The sequence below is a fragment of the Arachis hypogaea genome, chromosome 12, assembly GCF_003086295.3.
Source record: "Arachis hypogaea cultivar Tifrunner chromosome 12, arahy.Tifrunner.gnm2.J5K5, whole genome shotgun sequence".
Taxonomy (NCBI): Eukaryota; Viridiplantae; Streptophyta; class Magnoliopsida; order Fabales; family Fabaceae; genus Arachis; species Arachis hypogaea.
The window spans coordinates 8,987,452-9,005,445 of NC_092047.1; the positions used below are offsets into that span (position 1 = coordinate 8,987,452).

The 17,994-nt window shown below is 31.6% G+C and overlaps 1 protein-coding gene across 1 annotated transcript; it reads right to left on the bottom strand.

The window, feature by feature from the left end:
* Positions 1-9,661: 9,661 nt before the first annotated feature.
* Positions 9,662-11,481, bottom strand: LOC112726709 (hydroquinone glucosyltransferase). Its single transcript, XM_025776208.3, has 2 exons — positions 10,584-11,481; positions 9,662-10,441 (listed from the first exon to the last, which is right to left on the bottom strand). Exons 1-2 carry the CDS (start codon positions 11,409-11,411, stop codon positions 9,770-9,772), a joined length of 1,500 nt encoding a protein of 499 aa, XP_025631993.1. The 5' UTR covers positions 11,412-11,481; the 3' UTR covers positions 9,662-9,769.
* Positions 11,482-17,994: the final 6,513 nt, after the last annotated feature.

A 17,994-nucleotide genomic window follows, 5' to 3' on the forward strand; every position in this document is an offset into this window, starting at 1 on the left:
ATCACAATTTAAACAATCAACAAAGAAACTTTCCTAAGGAAGCTAATATGCACTTCGAAGATGCGACGAACAGCGGAGAAAATGATGCATATGAAGACCCTATACATAATCGATGCCCATGTTGGATTCCTCACATTGCAGTGGAAATGCAACTGAAGCGAAAAAATAAAATCAAATTAAAATCACAAAATTTCAGAATATGGAAAAAAAATTGAAAAACCTCAAACGAAAAACCTCAAAATAGCAAATTTATGGAATCGAAAGTAATCAAAGCTTGTTTTTAGACTTGGCCGTGAGTTTTCTGAACACTGCGCTAGGAATCAGAGAAAAAATAGAAGAGCTGGAAAATAAAAGCTTTTAGGTCAGAAATTGCTACAAACTCAACTACCACTTCTTCAAAATCTAATCTCAATACAATTTAATTAGATGGAAAGAAGGGATAATGGGATATCATACCAGGAAGACAAAATGTTAGTCTCTATGAGGTCATAGAAAAAGCATTTACCAGCAGAGGAAAAGATGAACTGTCTTCTCCTCCGTGGCCATGTGACCCTAATAAACCCCTTTGTAGGGTTTATCTTGTGTTGGATTTAGAGTATTTTGCTAACCTTTTCTCACATTTAGCCAATGAATTAGCATGATTTTTGTGATCTCTCCCTTATTTGTTCCTAAGTGTAAAAAGCATGCTTTTTGGTCTTTGATTAGATAACTTTAACTTCTCCTTGATTCCATAAGATGCCTTGATGTGTTTGTTAGTAATCTCAGGTTGAAAAAGGCTAGGAATGAATCAAGGGAGCAAGGAAGGAAGCATGCAAGTGGAGAAGATCATGAAAAGTCAAAGAGTTGAACTCGGCCAAGGACGTGCGCGCGCACCTTGCGAAGTCGCCCATGGACGCGTACGCGTGCTGTGCACATACGCGTCGGTGCTGATATATAATTTTTTAATGAAAACGTGGCCAGCGAATTCTCAAGGCCTGTGGGGAGAGAGCAAACCAATCCCTGCCTGCCCAGGATTCAGTCAAGTTCCCGAATCTCTACTGTGAACTTCGGTTCCTAAGTTATAACTCAAAGAACTTGAACATTGAAAAGAGGTTGGCCCTTCCATTCGATTTGAGGCAAACGATTAATAACCGCATTGAAAGGATAGGTTTAGACTTTGTGGATCGAGAACTTAGCCGGGTGAACCGGTCTTGGGTGCAGGAATTCTATTGCAACTTCTTCCGCCACACCCTTGACTCGGTTCTGGTTTTCGATTTTGATGCTTTGAGGGCAGTGGTAGCTACCCCGGAGGCTCCTTGGGTTATGGATTGCGAAAACAAGGCACCCAAGGACATGCGCTCTACCTATATGAGCAAGGAGGCCAAGACATGGCAACAGATTTTTGCCCACTACCTCATGCCGACTACCCACTTCTCAGAGATCCCTATGGCGATGTTGATCCTGATCAGCTGTGTGCTAGAGGGGAAGGAGGTCTATTTCCCTCGGCTGATCAGGCGGTTCATGTGGCGGGCCCATATCAGAGGTATCTTTCCATTTCCCGTCCTTATCACCCAGATGCTTCAGCGGGCCGGTGTCCAGTGGCTACTGGAGGACGTGTCACGGCCCCCACCGCTCCCTGAGAAGGAGCCGGAGACCATTCCATAGGGGTCCTGGGTGAACAAAAAGCCTCCTTCCCGGCACAGATCTTGGGCTAGAGCAGCAGAGGAGGGAGCTGGACCCTCTTCGTCATCAGCCCTAGCAGGAACATCTATACCAGCAGCAGCTGTAGCACTTCCTTTACCACCACCAGTACCTCAGCCGACTTACTTACTGGTTCAGCGCTCTTCCGGTTCATAGAGCGCAGCAAGCGCCAGATCATGCGTCGCCTGGACCGGATTGACCAGATGTTCGTGGCCTAGGGCCTTGAGCTGCCCCCTCTTCTAGAGTCCTCCGGTTCAGATGAGGAGACCCACGAGGAGGAGTATGCGGATTTACATGATGAGGATACTCATGAGGAGGAGCCGGTTCACGTGGAGACAGCACCACAGACTCAGGCTACTCAGGAGACACCTCAGCCACAACCCCAGCCAGAGCCAGAGCCGACCGACGTACCTCTCCCTGAGCCTGAGGATTAGCATCGGGGACGATGCTTGATCTTAAGTGTGGGGAGGTTACCGTTGGCATCGTCGGTAGATCGGTGAATATCTTGGCTATTTTCCTAGTTATATTTTCCTAGCTATCTTATTCTGCACATTATTGTATATATTGGTTGCTTTAGATATTTTGGATACTTCTATGTTGCATACTCTTTCATTTTGGATGTAGATATTGTGGATGTTGGATTTCATACTTTAGTTGGGTTTTTCTTTATATAGTTATCTTTTTCTTTATATAGTTATCTTCTTAGCTTGTGGTTGTAATTAGAAATTATTTTGGAATTGTTAAGACCTAGTTAACTCTTTTTCATATGAAACTTGTTTTGATTGAAAAAGAAAAGGGTAAACTAAGGAATTTTCATAAATTATCAATCACAACATTGCATTAATAAGCTTAGTCAAAATGATTAAATTTTCAAAGGAATCCATCTATAGAGCACAACCCAATTGATTGAAATTTTTTTGTAACTTGCTTGAATTCATACTTTGTGAAGCATGTATTGAGCTAAGAACACAAGCATGTGAGATTTGAGCCTATTGATGTGGTTACATTTTATAACCACTTATTTTCCATTCTTGTGTGTGATTGTCTCTCCCTATGATTATGATCCTTGATTTGCTTGATTCTATATGTCCATTTATTCCTTGTATTCATGTATTTATATGATTGAGGCCATTATTTTAATTAGCTCACTCACCCAAATAGCCTACCTTTTACCCTCCATTGTTAACCAATTTTGAGCCTACGCTTGACCCAATTGTTCTTATTTTAGCACATTACAAGCCTAAAGCAGAAAACAATAAAGTCCCTTGTTTGGATATTTGATTAGCTTAGGCTAGTGAGAGTGTCTTATATTCAAGTTTGGGGAGATTAGGAACATTGGTTGGGATAAAAGAGTGTTTTGTATTTGTATTTGGGAAATTGAGTACATACTCATGTATTGATTAAAATGTATAGACCTTATGCATTGAAAAAAAAATGAGGAAAACAAAGGAAATAGAAAAAGGAAACAAAAAGAAGAGCAAGGAAAAGAAAAGAAAATGAAAGAAAACAAATAGGAAAAGAAAGAAACAAAGAAAAAGAAAGGAATAAAAAGGGAAACAAAATGCCCCCAAAGTAAAGGCCAATAAGAGTCAATGTGTAAGTGTTGGGAAAACCAAAAGAAAATGCATGAGTATGTAAAAAGTGAAGGATGGTTGGTTAGGATAGATTAGAATTTGTATAGGTCATTGTATAGGTTAGGTGGGAAAGTCTAGGTTAATCAAAGATCCAAATCTCTAGTCCACTTAACCATATATGATCCTACCTTGACCCTAACCCCATTACAACCTATGAGAAAGACCTCATGATGAATGAATGCATACATTGAATGATTGTTGATTGTTAGATGAAGAACAAATTTTGGAAAATGTGATTAGGAGAGAATTGAGTGAATAAACCCCCAAACAATTGAGTGAATAGAGCGGATACACATTCGGTGAGGGTTCAATAGCTCAATTACATATATTCACCCCTATTATCTATATTCTTGCAAGTTTGAAATCCTTTTGATAATTCAATGCAATTGTGGTTTGGACTTGATCTCTATTACTCTAGCTCTTATGCTTATATATATATTCTCTTGGAAGTTGAATTATTTTGACCAAGCATTAGCATTCATGTAGTTAGTTGCATTCATTTAGATAGTTGCATATAGGAAGTTTAGTTGCATTGAATAAATGTCATACCCCTTCGCTTCATTCTTGGTCAAGCATGAGGACATGCTTGGTTTAAGTGTGGGGAGGTTGATAAACCCCCTTTGTAGGGTTTATCTTGTATTGGATTTAGAGCATTTTGCTAACCTTTTCTCACATTTAGCCAATGAATTAGCATGATTTTTGTGATCTCTCCCTTATTTGTTCTTAAGTGTAAAAAGCATGCTTTTTGGTCTTTGATTAGATAACTTTAACTTCCCCTTGATTCTATAAGATGCCTTGATGTGTTTGTTAGTAATCTCAGGTTGAAAAAGGCTAGGAATGAATCAAGAGAGCAAGGAAGGAAGCATGCAAGTGGAGAAGATCATGAAAATCCAAAGAGTTAAACTCGGCCATGGACGCACGCGCGCACCAGGCGCTTATGTGCACCTTGCGAAGTTGCCCATGGACGCGTACGCGTGCTGTGCGCGTACGCGTCGGTGCTGATATATGATTTTTTAATGAAAATGTGGCCAGCGAATTCTCAAGGCCTGTGGGGCCCAATCCAAGTCAACTTTGGCGCCAAAACACTCAAAAGGACCAAAGATTGAAGGAGGAAGGGGGATCATCTATCATAACACACATTAGGATTAGTTTTAGTTTTAGCTTTAGAAAGAGAAGCTCTCACTTCTCTCTAGGATTAGAATTAGGATTAGGTTTAGTTCAATAATCTAGATCTAGGTTTCAATTCATGCTTTCTTCTTCTTCTACCTCTCAATTCTATGTTGTTACATTCATCACTTTTCTATTGTTGTTATTACTTTCTTCTATTTTGTTTGTAGATCTACTCTTGTTCATTCTATTTTTTCTTAATACAATTTGAGGTAATTCATGTAGATCTTGTTCTCTTTGATTGTTGTTGTTAATTTCCTACATTCAATTGTTGCTAGATTTTATTCTTGTTATCAATTTACTATGCTTTTCTTTTGTGCCTCCCAAGTGTTATCTAATTCCTTTGTAGATTGATAATTAGAAGTTGCTAATTGATTTGGATACCACTAAAACTAGTCTTTCCCTTGGGAGTTGGCTAGGACTTGTGGAATCAAGTTGATTCATCCACTTGACTTTCCTCCATGGTTAGAGGTTAACTAAGTGGTAGCAATGGATGATTGTGGTCACAATTGAGGAGGATAACTAGGATAGGACCTCTAATTCTCATAACCTTGCCAAGAGCTTTCTAGTTATTAGTTTACTTCTATTGCCATTTACCTTTCATGTCTAATATCTCAAAAATCCCAAACATAGCTCCATAACCAATAACAAGGCACTTTATTACAATTCCTAGGGAGAACGACCCAATGTTTGAATACTTCGGTTTATAGATTTTAGGGGTTTGTACTTGTGACAAACAAATTTTTGTATGAAAGAATTATTGCTTGGTTTAGAAACTATATTGCAACGAGAATTTATTGAGAATTCTAAACCACACAAAAGTCCTAATCATCAGACCCATCCCACCGCAGTTGTAGTAAGCACCACCACCATTGCCTCCTCCCCTGTATCCACCACCATGCTCTTCACCGAGCGTAACAACTGCAACCACGTTGCGGTATAATAGGAGACAAAAAGAAAAATAAAACAAAAAACAAAAAATTTCAAGATTTGACATAAACTCAGTTATAAAAACAGAAAAGAAACCATGAATTTGAGAGAGAAAAATGTACCGAGAAGCTTACTGGAGAATCTTTCAAATTTTCTAAATATGCTACATGTTTACAACGCCCTCCATCACCACCACGATAACAAATTGAAAAATAAGAAAATGGAGGAGCAACCACAAAACTGCAGTGAATAATAAAATTAAGGGGTTATAAATAAGTAAGAGTGATTCGTATGATGTATGGCAGTTAAATTCAAAATTTGAAATTTATTAAAAAATTAGAAAAACAGGTAAAAAAAAGAAGGAGAAAATTAATTGAAATGAAAGAGTGAATAACATTATTGGGAGTGAAAGAGAATAAAAGGAGGAGTTGTCAGAAAATATTAAAGACATTGAAATAACTATACAAACTGAACAATGAATGCTAGGTTATAATAATTATACCTTTTTTTGCCATTCAAATTTAAAATTTTAGGTTTTTGATACCTGTTAGGTGAAGAGGAAATAAATATTGAAGTAGAAGATAAAGGAGAATTAATTGAAGGAAGAAGTTATTTTAAGAAGCAAAGTTTACTTGAAAAAAAATAAATGATTGAATGAGAGACCACACATAAACTAACTGTTTAAAGGATACCATAAAATGTCCAACTCTCAAGTTCTCTCTAGCATGACACGTTGGATTTTCACTACCTAACAACCCTCTATTAATAGTTTAGTATTAGATATGAAAGAGAACAAATAGTCAAATCTCCTTACTCAAATAAGGACAGATGCAATCATGCAAATAATGCTTGATAAAGACACCTATCGCCCACTTTCTAATTTCTCTCTCATCTAGTCATCTACCGTCACATAAAAAAATAAAAATTTGCATTATATTCTCTCAGTAAATTTGATATACACCATGCCAATGAGAATGAGGTATAGCTCAAATGGCATAGTCTTCTCGTACTCAATTAAGAGTAGGGCTGTCCACGGACCGGATCGGATCGGATATGGCCGAAAATTCGATCCGATCCGCACAATTCTTATCGGATCGGATCGGATACAATATCCGCGTTTTTGAATGTCGGATTGGATTGCGGATATATCCTCATAATTAAGCTCATTTTTTTATTATCTTTTTAAGTAAAAAATTCAATAAAAAATGTTTCTTTCACACTTTTAAATCTATTTGTTCCTAAAATAATTTTAATCAAATTTTTTTCTAAATAACAAAAATAAAATAATACAATACATAAATAACAAGTTTAACAATTATTAACTAAAACATACAAACTAACAAATAAGTAAATATAATAACAAATATTTCCAACAAACACTTCCAATAAGTGAAAACAACAAGTACTAAAATACTAAAAGCCTCATTTAAAATAAAACAGCAACATTATAACACACTAAAATCTAAACAATCTGCAAATGCTTATCAACCATCAGCAGAAATAAAACAACTTGATCCAAGATTATAACACACTAAAATCTAAGATTGTTGAAAGAACATTAAGAATGAAGTTTCTTGCTACTTAAAAATAAAACAACTTGATCCATCCCTTCTTAAATCAGCAGGCAGCAGACATCAGCAGCAACCATGAATCGTGTATTCCTATTAAAATAATACATATTGAAAAATTAGTGAAACATGTTAGAATAAATTGAACAAAAAAATAGTCTAAGTTATTATACACTAATACAAGTACTTAGTTATAAACTTATAATACCTAAGATGGTTCAAGAGGATGTAATTGACTTTGAACTTCAAGATCTCCAGCACTAGTAACTCCAGAAAATTCTATTCAATTAAACAACCAAATATGTTAAAGCCAATGAGATAAAATAAAGAATAAAGAATAAAGAATGACGAAAAATAAATGAACCAATTCATTATATACCTGAATCAACCGCAGCATCTCCTTCATCAAGCTCAACCAAAATCTTAGCAGGTTTTAACCAATATTGAGTACAAATTAAAGCCTCTACAGTGGTGGGACTCAAAGCACTACGATAAGGGTCAAGGACACGACCTCCGGTGCTAAAAACTGACTCAGACGCCACAGTAGAAATAGGAATGGCTAATATATCTCTAGCCATGCAAGACAGAATTCGATACCTCAGAGTCTTTCCTCTCCACCATCTCAATATATCAAATTCACTAAAATCTTCTGCCACTTCATCTTCCAAATACATATCTATCTCATTCTTCTTGAGCTCACTTAACTTTATCCTTTGTGTTTGTTTCTACTTACTCATAGGGTCTTCAATCATAATGCTATCAATGTCACTCATGTCTAAACTAGGATTTTGTGTAGTATCGGAAGAAAAGCTAGTATCTTGAGTATCTTCAGGGGGCGGGGATTCCATATGGTATATTGCTCAAACGATTCAGCAGGTTACTCATGAAAATTACCTGAAGTCCTGAACATGGTGAAGAGATTAGGGCCTAGGGGTGAGAGATTGGGGATTTTCCACCAGAGAATCCAAGCAGCTGCTGCTAGTGTTGCTCTGGTTCTTGAGCATCAAGGTTTTCCACCAAAGCTCGCTGTCTTTGATTTTATCCAGATCCAGATCCAAGATTCAACGCCATAACAGCCTGCTCAAGGATCTGAACATCATGGTCAACGTTGACGAGAAAACCGACCAACGCAAGCAGGAACGGCAGGGGTGAACGGCAGAATAGGTGAGAGTCTGAGAGATTGGGGTCAGGGGGTGAACGGCTGGATGAACAGCAGAATAGGTGAGAGTCTGAGGGATTGGGGGTCAGGGGGTGAACGGCAGGGTGAACGGCAGAATAGGTGAGAGTCTGAGAGATTGGGGGTCAGGGAGTGAACGGCAGGGTGAACGGTTTCAGAAATTGGGGGTGAATGGGTGAGATTGGGGTCTGGAGATTTGGGTTTCACTTTGTTTCTGGTTTTCACATTTCAACGCCGTGAAGGAAGGAACAAGGAAGGCTGGAAGGGAAGGGATGAAGGGTGAAGACGTGAAGTGCAAAATGTGAAAATGAGATTAGGGTTAGGTTAGGTGGCTGCAACACAAAGTAACTAACATATATATATATATTTTATTTTTTATTTTTTAATTATTTTGTGCGAATCTACGGATCCGCGGATCGGATACGCGGATACAGCACAGAAATTCGCGATCCGATGCGGATAAATACCGCAGATCTGCCGATATGATCCGATCCATGAACAGCCCTAATTAAGAGGTCGCGAATTCGAGTCTCCTATCTTTGATAAAAAAAAAAAAAAAATTTGCCATGTACCATAATCTAACCCATGTTGTCGAAGAAATGAGGTCAGATAATCTTTCACGTTTTACTTAAGCAATTTTTTTCTCATTATATCTCGTAATTCATTAGACTAAAAACTAAGAGTATATAAATATGCTTTAAAAAAATTTTGTATCGAATATTTTTTCAAAAAAGAGTTTATTATGTTGAGATTTTAAACTTTATAAAAATAAGATATATAAATTTTTATTTTAGTCAGATATATTATTTTATTTAGATAAATAAATTTTAAAATATTTAAAAAAAATCTATATATCCTATATTTATATCGGTGTTATAGTAGTTGATATCACTTTTTTTTTTTTAGAATAATTTTGATACTTCTAAAATATTGTGTCCCCATTGTCATGTCATGTATCCTATATTTATATCAGTGTTATAGTAGTGTTTCAAAAATTTAATTGAATATATCGTTGAGTATAATCAAACATTAATCACGCACTAAGTCAAATACGTTACCACCAGCAGCATAACATATAGTAGCTTTTCCACAGCCCATTATATCATTAGAAGAAAGTGTATAGGTCAGCAGTTTTTATTAATTATTAAATTTTGATCAATATTTAACTAGTAAAAAAATAAGTAATCTTAAATTGTTAAATATAATTTTATATCATTAAAAATATTAATAATAATTAATTGATAGTTATAAATTATAAAAATTGTTGCCCTTAATACTTTTCTATTATTAAAAGTACAATGCATGTCAACAAGGCTTAATAAGATCATGATCCTATATATAATAAGACCAAAAATTGCAGAATTGAGCGTTATAAAGCTGTCATTTATTTCGGTAAAAATAAAAAAATTCACTACTTACATGAAATAAATATTAAATTCAAGTAAAAATAATAAATAAAATTATTAGATAATTTAATATATTTAATTAAATTATTTTTAATTAAATTTTTCACACAAACATAATTTTATTAAAAACTATTAAATAATTCAATATATTCTCGATATTTGAGTTTCCACCTTATTAAAATTGTCACTTCAAAAAAAAAAAAAATTTCAAATGCTACATTTCCATTTCTTTGTAAGAGTAGACAATGCCTTATGAGAGGAACCATTTTGGGTGAGTGCAGCAGCAGCAGCATCACTCAAGTGTTTGATTCTCTTTCTAATTTCCAAACCTTCTTCATTCTCCTCCATCATTTTCTTTATAACTCCTGCAATTTCCTCTCTTTTCACTATCCCATCTTCATCATTATCAACAACCTTCTCTGGCATGAGTGCCACTTTAAGCACCTCTTTGAGCAACACTGCATTCATTCTCTGCTCAGCAAACAATGGCCATGCAATCATGGGAACACCATGGACAATGCTCTCAAGCGTTGAGTTCCAACCACAATGACTCAAGAACCCACCGGTGGATCCATGACCAAGGATCTCAACTTGTGGGGCCCACGATGGAACCACTAGGCCTTGTTCTTTGGTTCTCTCCACAAAACCTGATGGTAAATAGCGTAAAGGATCCTCCTTTTGTTGATTAAGATATGCAGAACCACCAAAGTTGCTAGGATCTCTCACAACCCACAAGAACTTGTGTCCACTCAGTTCCAATCCAAATGCAATCTCATTGAGTTGCTCTTGAGAAAGTGTTCCACCACTTCCAAAAGAGATATACAACACTGATCTTGGTGGTTGATTATCCAACCATCTTAAACACTCTAACCTGTTTACCTGTATTAGAATTCATCATAAACTCTGAATATTCAGATACCTTAAATACAAAATATACTTAAATAACAGAGATAAATATACTTAAATATTAAAGATAAACTATACTTTTTATCTCTTAATATTTTAAAAATTTTCTATGAACCTGATTGCTGGTGGCACTCTGAATGATTGGTCCAATAGGGTAAACAAAAGGGCTATTAGTATTTTCTCTATTTTTGGCTTGTTCTTCTATGGCTCTTATTAAATCAGCTTCTAAATCTGTGAAAGTGTTGACTAAAACACCATCAACCAGTGAGCACTTTCTGCAAACACCAAGAAATGATTTGTGGGCTTGGGTTGATCTTTGAGAGAGAGCTCGTTGTGGAATATCATGGACCTGAAACGGCACAGGACAACCTGGAACATGAACAGTAGTTTTTTCTGTTAACTGGTGGTGGAACAACAAGGACTCTTCATGTTCATGTTCATGTTCATGTTGTTGTTGTTGATCATTAAGGTGTGGAAGATGAAGACAGAATGATAGAAATAAAGCTCCAGAGGCAAAGAAAACATAGGACAAGAGATTGAATTCCTTGGCAAGATCAAGAACATCGGTTGAGAAGAGGCTGAAGAGAATTGCAAGGATGTTGTGATTGGTGGAAGTGAGTGATGTTAGTTCTTGATGGAGGAAAGGAAGAGAATGTTTCACTGTTTGTTGCATCTGAGTTGCAGGTGGAGGATCCTCATCAGTGATGATGAGGTCTTCAACGTTGACTTGGGGAAGAAGAGTGAAGGTTATGTTTGGTGGGAGAGAGTTTTTGTTGAGGATGGAGTTCATGGAAGAAGAAGGAGGACCAAGTGTTGGAATCATCAACTTCACATGCAACTCTTCATCGTCATGAATAAGAATCTTTGCAAACTCAACAAGTGGAATCAAATGGCTCAGACCAGGGGAAGGAACCATCACTATGCATGGATTTTTCTTCTCCATAATTGTGTGACGATGCTCAAGAGTGATGAGTCAAGATGGTTTTGTAATATGTGACGCTGAATGAGTCCTCACATCGAATGTTTTAGGAATATGTATCACGTTTGGTATAAAAAAAAAATACTGTTTATACATTACAATTAATTACTAAAATCAGTATCAATGTATTTATATAATTATAATTTAATTTATTTGAACGTATATTTATATTCTAATATGTATTTTATATTAGTAACTAATTTTAATGATTAATTTTAATATATACGTACTACAATTATATTTTTAAAGAGCTAAATAATTTAGAATTAAAAATTTATATTAAAATTAATAGATAAAATAAAATTAGTGATATCTTAAAAAATAGTATCATTTTTATAGAGAATTAATAAAATTTTATTATTTGTATAATAATTTTAATAAAATAATTAAAAATAATATAAAATTATTCTAATTAAATTAAAATAAAATATTATAATGAAAAATTTTATTTTTAATTTTAAAATATTATTAGTATTCATGGTATATAATTTCATAAATATTAATGTATTATTTATAAATCCAAAATAAACTTAAAGTTAAAACTAACATTAAATATTTTCTTAATTCATTAAAGATTGTAACATAAGTTTTGTACGCTACATTGATTATTATTGATAGGAGAGGGCCCCTTAATTTAATTCGTTTTACTCTATAATGTTTGACTATCCTTTTCCTATCCGAATTAAAATGTTTGTTTTTGTTATTTTCGGAATTAATATCTGGTTATTAAAAATACTTTTTTTCATGAAATTTTATAATAAAATAAAATAAAATATTATTTAGTTAATATGTGTTTTAAGAAATGTATGTTAAAATTATTTATTTAAATTCTTTTATAAAAAATATATGGAAATTTAAGTATTTAATATATATATTTATTTTGTATTTATTAAAAAAAGTTTAAAAAATATATTAATAATAATTTTAATATATATTCTAAAAATATATATTAGCTAATAAATCTAAACATTAATTTGAAATATTTTCAATTCTAAATATGATACAGTCATTTAAAAAAAAGGACAATTTACATGAATAAATTGTTTGTCCCTCAAATTTACGCAATTGCATTGTTTTAAATATAAAGACACAAATACATTGTTTTATACATCTATAGAAACTGCTACTGCCAGTAGCGGTTTACCAAAACACATAATCCGCTATAGCCAGCAGCGGATTACATGCGCATGGGGAACACAGAAATTGCTAGAGACTGTCGCGGTTTCTGTTTGTTAATGCTTGGCCCTGACAGTAGCAATTTATGTGTATTAGTTAACATACGTAAATCGCAGCCATTTACGTTGAGTATGAAAACAAATAGTAAAACTAATATTTATCTAAAAGAATAATTACAAAATAAATAATTAATGGTATATACTATTTAAATAAAATCATAAATAAAAAAATTTAATTTATCATTTCACAATATAATTTAAAAAATATAAATATGCATGTAATAAATTTTTTATTTGTATTTATTATTAAAAATGAGACCAAATTATAAATAAAAAATACAGTACTCAAAGTATTAAATTATATAAACTAAGACTAATTTTTTTTATTCTCATCTTTTTTAAAATTTATAAATAATAAAATAATTTATTTTTAGCCAAAAGTTCACTAAAGCATATATTTTTCTTTTTCAAAATAACTTTATTCTCTTTTATTTATATCAACCATACAAAAGAGATTCGGAGAGTTTGGAACATGGGTTGTGTTCTTTGTTGTTGATTTGCATTTGAGATTCTAGCTAAATGAATTTTTTTTATTTGTGCAACTTTGTTGTCTTATACCAAAAAATAAAAACTATTTATATTTTATAATTGATTGATTAGATAAATAATAGTGATAGCATCATAATTTTGATGAATAAAATAAAAAATATAAATATGCATGTAATAATTTTTTATTTGTATTTATTATTAAAATGAGACAAAATAGCAAATCAAAGAGTGAGTACTCACAGAGTACTAAAATATATAAACTAAGACTAATTTTCTTTTTTTTTATCTTCATCCCTTCTAAAATTCATAAATGATAAAATAATTTATTTTTAGTAAAAAATTCACTAAAACGTACATTTTTTTTTTTAAATTACTTCTCTATCCATATATATCATATGATTGAAAAAATACATACTCCGTTTCTTTCTCTTAATCTTCTTGTAACTTAATTTAGCATAAACAAATATTTTTCATAATTTCCATAAAAATAATATTTTTTACCATAATTTACAATTTTTTGGCATGTTCAATCATGAGTAGTTTCATTTGGAATCATTTTAATTGTTTAAGAGATTTGTTGTTCTAACCTCTCTTTAGAATTTTCTCTCTCTAACCAACCTCAAAATCACTCTCTAAATGAGTAATTTGGTAGGCAGTCACTCTCCACGTAAACCGCTATAGCCTCTAGCGGTTTACACACGAACCCCTATGCACATAAACTGCTACTGGCAGTAGCGGTTTATGATCACCAACTCCAATCAAACAGAAACCGCGCCAAACTACAGCGATTTCCATGCTGCTACATTTTAACGTAATCCGCGGCTGATAGCAGCGGATTTTGTGTTTGTGTAAACCGCTACTGCCAGTAGCGGTTTCTATAGATACATGAAACAATATATTTACGTCTTTATTTTAGAAATAATGTATTTGCATAATTTTAAAGGTGTAACAATTTATTTACGTAAATTGCCCTTAAAAAAATCAATAATAGAAGATATATAATAAATAAATCAATCAACATATACAACATTGAGTGATTGGTGTAATCTCTTTTCAATTCCAAATAATACGCATTTGATCTTGGCCAAAAGGCCAATTAAGGTGTTCCACATAATATACATATTATAAGGTGATTGTATCAATCAACTTCTCTGATGGACGGTAAATAGTTTGAAATGTACGTTTTTATCTTTGGCCTTATAGGCAAAAGCTACTGATGAGTGATGACCACTCTATAAAGAGAAAATTAACCCTACTTTATATACTTTTTTTTTTTTTTTTACCAAAGATATGAGACTCGAACCCCCAACCTCTTAATTGAGTATGAGGAGACTATGCCATTTGAGCTATTACTCGTTGGCTATTTTATAATACTTTCTGTCTCTTCAATTTAACATTATAAATATCGGTTCAACTAGGTATCCTTTAAATATGGTACAATTTTTAGCTTTTTCTTACAGTAATTCAAAAAAAAATAAAACTAACACATCTAAAAATTATAAATAGATTTAGTGTCTTTAAGAATTAAATTCATATTTAAAATTCAAATTAAATCAAACCAACACTTAAAATTTAAATCTTAAATTTTTGTTTTAAATTTAATATATTTAATATAATAATATTTTATAATTTAAATACACTTTTAAAATTCAAATTACTCAAAATTTAAAATTTAACTTTTAAAATTCTAAAGGTTTTTTACTTTTTAGAATGGATTAAGAAAGATGTTATTTTTGTTGCATAGCTTTCATAGTCAATTAGCTTGTTGGGTTGGTTGCATGGGCTTGTTACACTGAGATTAAAAGAAATACATCTATTTGTTGGGATGAGAATAAAAATAAGAACTTGTACAAGTAATTAGCGTGGATTATTACGATTCAGGACGTGTACTTAATTAGTTTGAGTAAACAAGCAAAAAATAATCTAGAGTTTACAAGAGAAGATGTAGCTGATATAGTCATAAAAAATTGTGTTTTTATTTTTCAATTATAAAACATCTAATAGTATGATATTATATACAAAATATTCTTAAAACACATCTAAAATGATAAAAATCTAGTTTTTAGATATAAACGTTTTCAAAATCGTTAAATTCTAGTTTTTAAATAAAAACGTACATAATACAATTAAATCTTTTGATTTTTGATTCGATAAAATGCATCTAATATTTATTATTTAAATTATTGGTTGGATTTGTTCGTTACTTTTCAATGATAACACATCTAATAGTATGATATTATATACAAAATATTTTAAAACACATCTAAAATCGTAAAAATCTATCAGATGTGTTATAATCGAAAAATAACAACACAATTTTAAATTAATTGTTGATTATAATAATTTTGAAAACTAATTAGTATCGAAAAAAATTCAACTAATAATTTAAATAATAAATATTATATTCATTTGATCGAATAAAAAATCAAAAGATTAATTGTATTATTAACGTTTAAATTTAAATATTTAAGGTTAGCCTGATTTTGGATGTGTTTTAAAAATATTTTGAATAAAATATCATACTATCACATGTGTTATAATTGATAAATAACAACAGAATTTTTGTGACCATATCAACTACATCTTCTCTCTTAAACTCCATATTTTTTTTTGCTTCTTTGTTCAAATTACTTACGTAGAATTTACTTTATTTGCAACAACTTTATTAATAAAATTAAATAAGATCAACCTTGTTTCAATTAAATCAGCAGTGTTTTTATATTTAAATTAAAATATAATTAAAAATGTTGAACATGATATTTCTTAACAAATTACATAAACACATGTGTGAAAAATAATGATACATTTTACCAATGTAAATTGAGATAGTGCTTCAGCTGGAAGGTGGTGATAGTCTTCACCAATGAAGACGAGATGGAGAATTCAGCTGGTAGCTTCCTTTTTGGTTTACGATTCACTAATGCGTGTGAATGTCCCGTAGAATAAGGAATTTAAAAAACTGTATTTGTTATGTGAAGTTACGAAAGTAAAGCAAAGTCATAGTAACCACCAATGAAGTGGGTGGGTCTTAAAATTTAAATTTAAATTAAAATCTAATTATAGATATGTATCTATAAAATAGGAACATGTTACACTAAAAAAATAATTAAATATTATTTAAATCTGATTAAAAACTGATTAAATGCTGATTAATATTGTACAACTAGTATTTTCCATAATATATATCTCGTTACCCTCGTGGCAACTTGTTTAAGATTTAATAATTACGCTGAGTAATATTAAAAAGTTAATTTTTTAATTAATATTAGTCAATTTAAAAAATATAATGTTAAAAAATTAATTTTTTTATTAATATTATTAGTGAATTGTTTTAAAATTATTTTTTATTTTAAATTCTAACTTTTAAATTATAAATATAAATTTTAAAATTGACTAATATTGACTAATAAGAATTAAAAGAAGAAAGAAATAGAGACAAAGAATTATTGTATTGTGAGTATTCTTCACCGGAAAATTACAAAGAATAGTAGTTCCTATATTACATGAAGTCTATGTGTATGTAAAATGGATAAAATAAAAGAATCTTTACACAATCACTGTAGTGATCTAATTAGCTGTTTTGAGTCACCATAACAAACTTTATTTTTATAAGGAGTGCAAATATGCTGAAATGTAACTGAATGAAAAAGTGATGTGAAGAAGAATTTTCTGTGATTGGTTGGGCTTAACGTATAGCTTGTTTTGATGTTTCCTTCTTGTTATTGTGGGATATTGTGGAATGGAGGTTTAATACGTTTCCGTATAATACCATTAAAAATATTGAGATAAAAAAGTTGAAGAGATAATGTCTTGGTGAAAAGGTCAGTGAATTATCTAAAAGATGAAACAAGGAGAAGTTTTATCATTTTAATTTAAGTATTTTGTCTGATCAAATGACAATAACCTCTAGATATTTAGCCTCAACGGAGAAACACCTAACGGTGTTCTTGATTTTCCAAAAAACTAAAGAGTTAGTCCAAAAAAAAATAATAATTAATCAAAGATCTTCATGTGTCAGAATATCCCGCTAATCAGAGTCATTAGAATAAAAAGGTTGAAGTTCAGAATTTTTAGAGAAAAAAAATCTTTTTTTTTAGGGTTGTTTTTTAAATATCTTAATACAAGAATAAATTTTCTCAATTTTTTTTAATTATTTAACAAAGTGTGATCTCTCACATAACACATTATAATTTTTAAATAGAATTAAGAAAAAATATATGAGAGAACATATTAAATGATAAAAAATTATATTTTACCAAACAATTAAAAACAAAATTGAGAAAATTCACTCTCTCTCAATACACGTTTAGTGACTTAGAAATAGGATTGAGTGAGAATTACCATAAATGGACTCAATTGTTATATGACATACATAATGTTCGGTCGAATCATAGTAAAATAGATGAGACAACTAATCAAATAATGATAAATAAAAGTATTGAAAAAAAAGAAATTATTATCTTAATATAATCTTGTGGTGCTATCTATAAAAACAGAACCGATTTAGCATCTCATAAATTACCATCTTCAAAAAGATCCAAATAAAATTTTGTCTGTGATAGTGAAATCCCCTTAGTTGAGACTTCAATGTCAAAAAAATATTTTAAAGGACCTAAGACTTTAATTCTAAAATGCCGGTGCAAAATAGATTTAGTGGCAGCAAGATAAAAAATTAAATTAAATTTACTGTATAAATTAAATCATTAACATAAACTAGAAGAATAAATTTGACAAATAAACTATAATATGGTATTGTCAGTTGATATCCATGAAAAATTAAGAGTGTATAAAATTTTTGAGGTGTTTGCTACGGTACGATGATA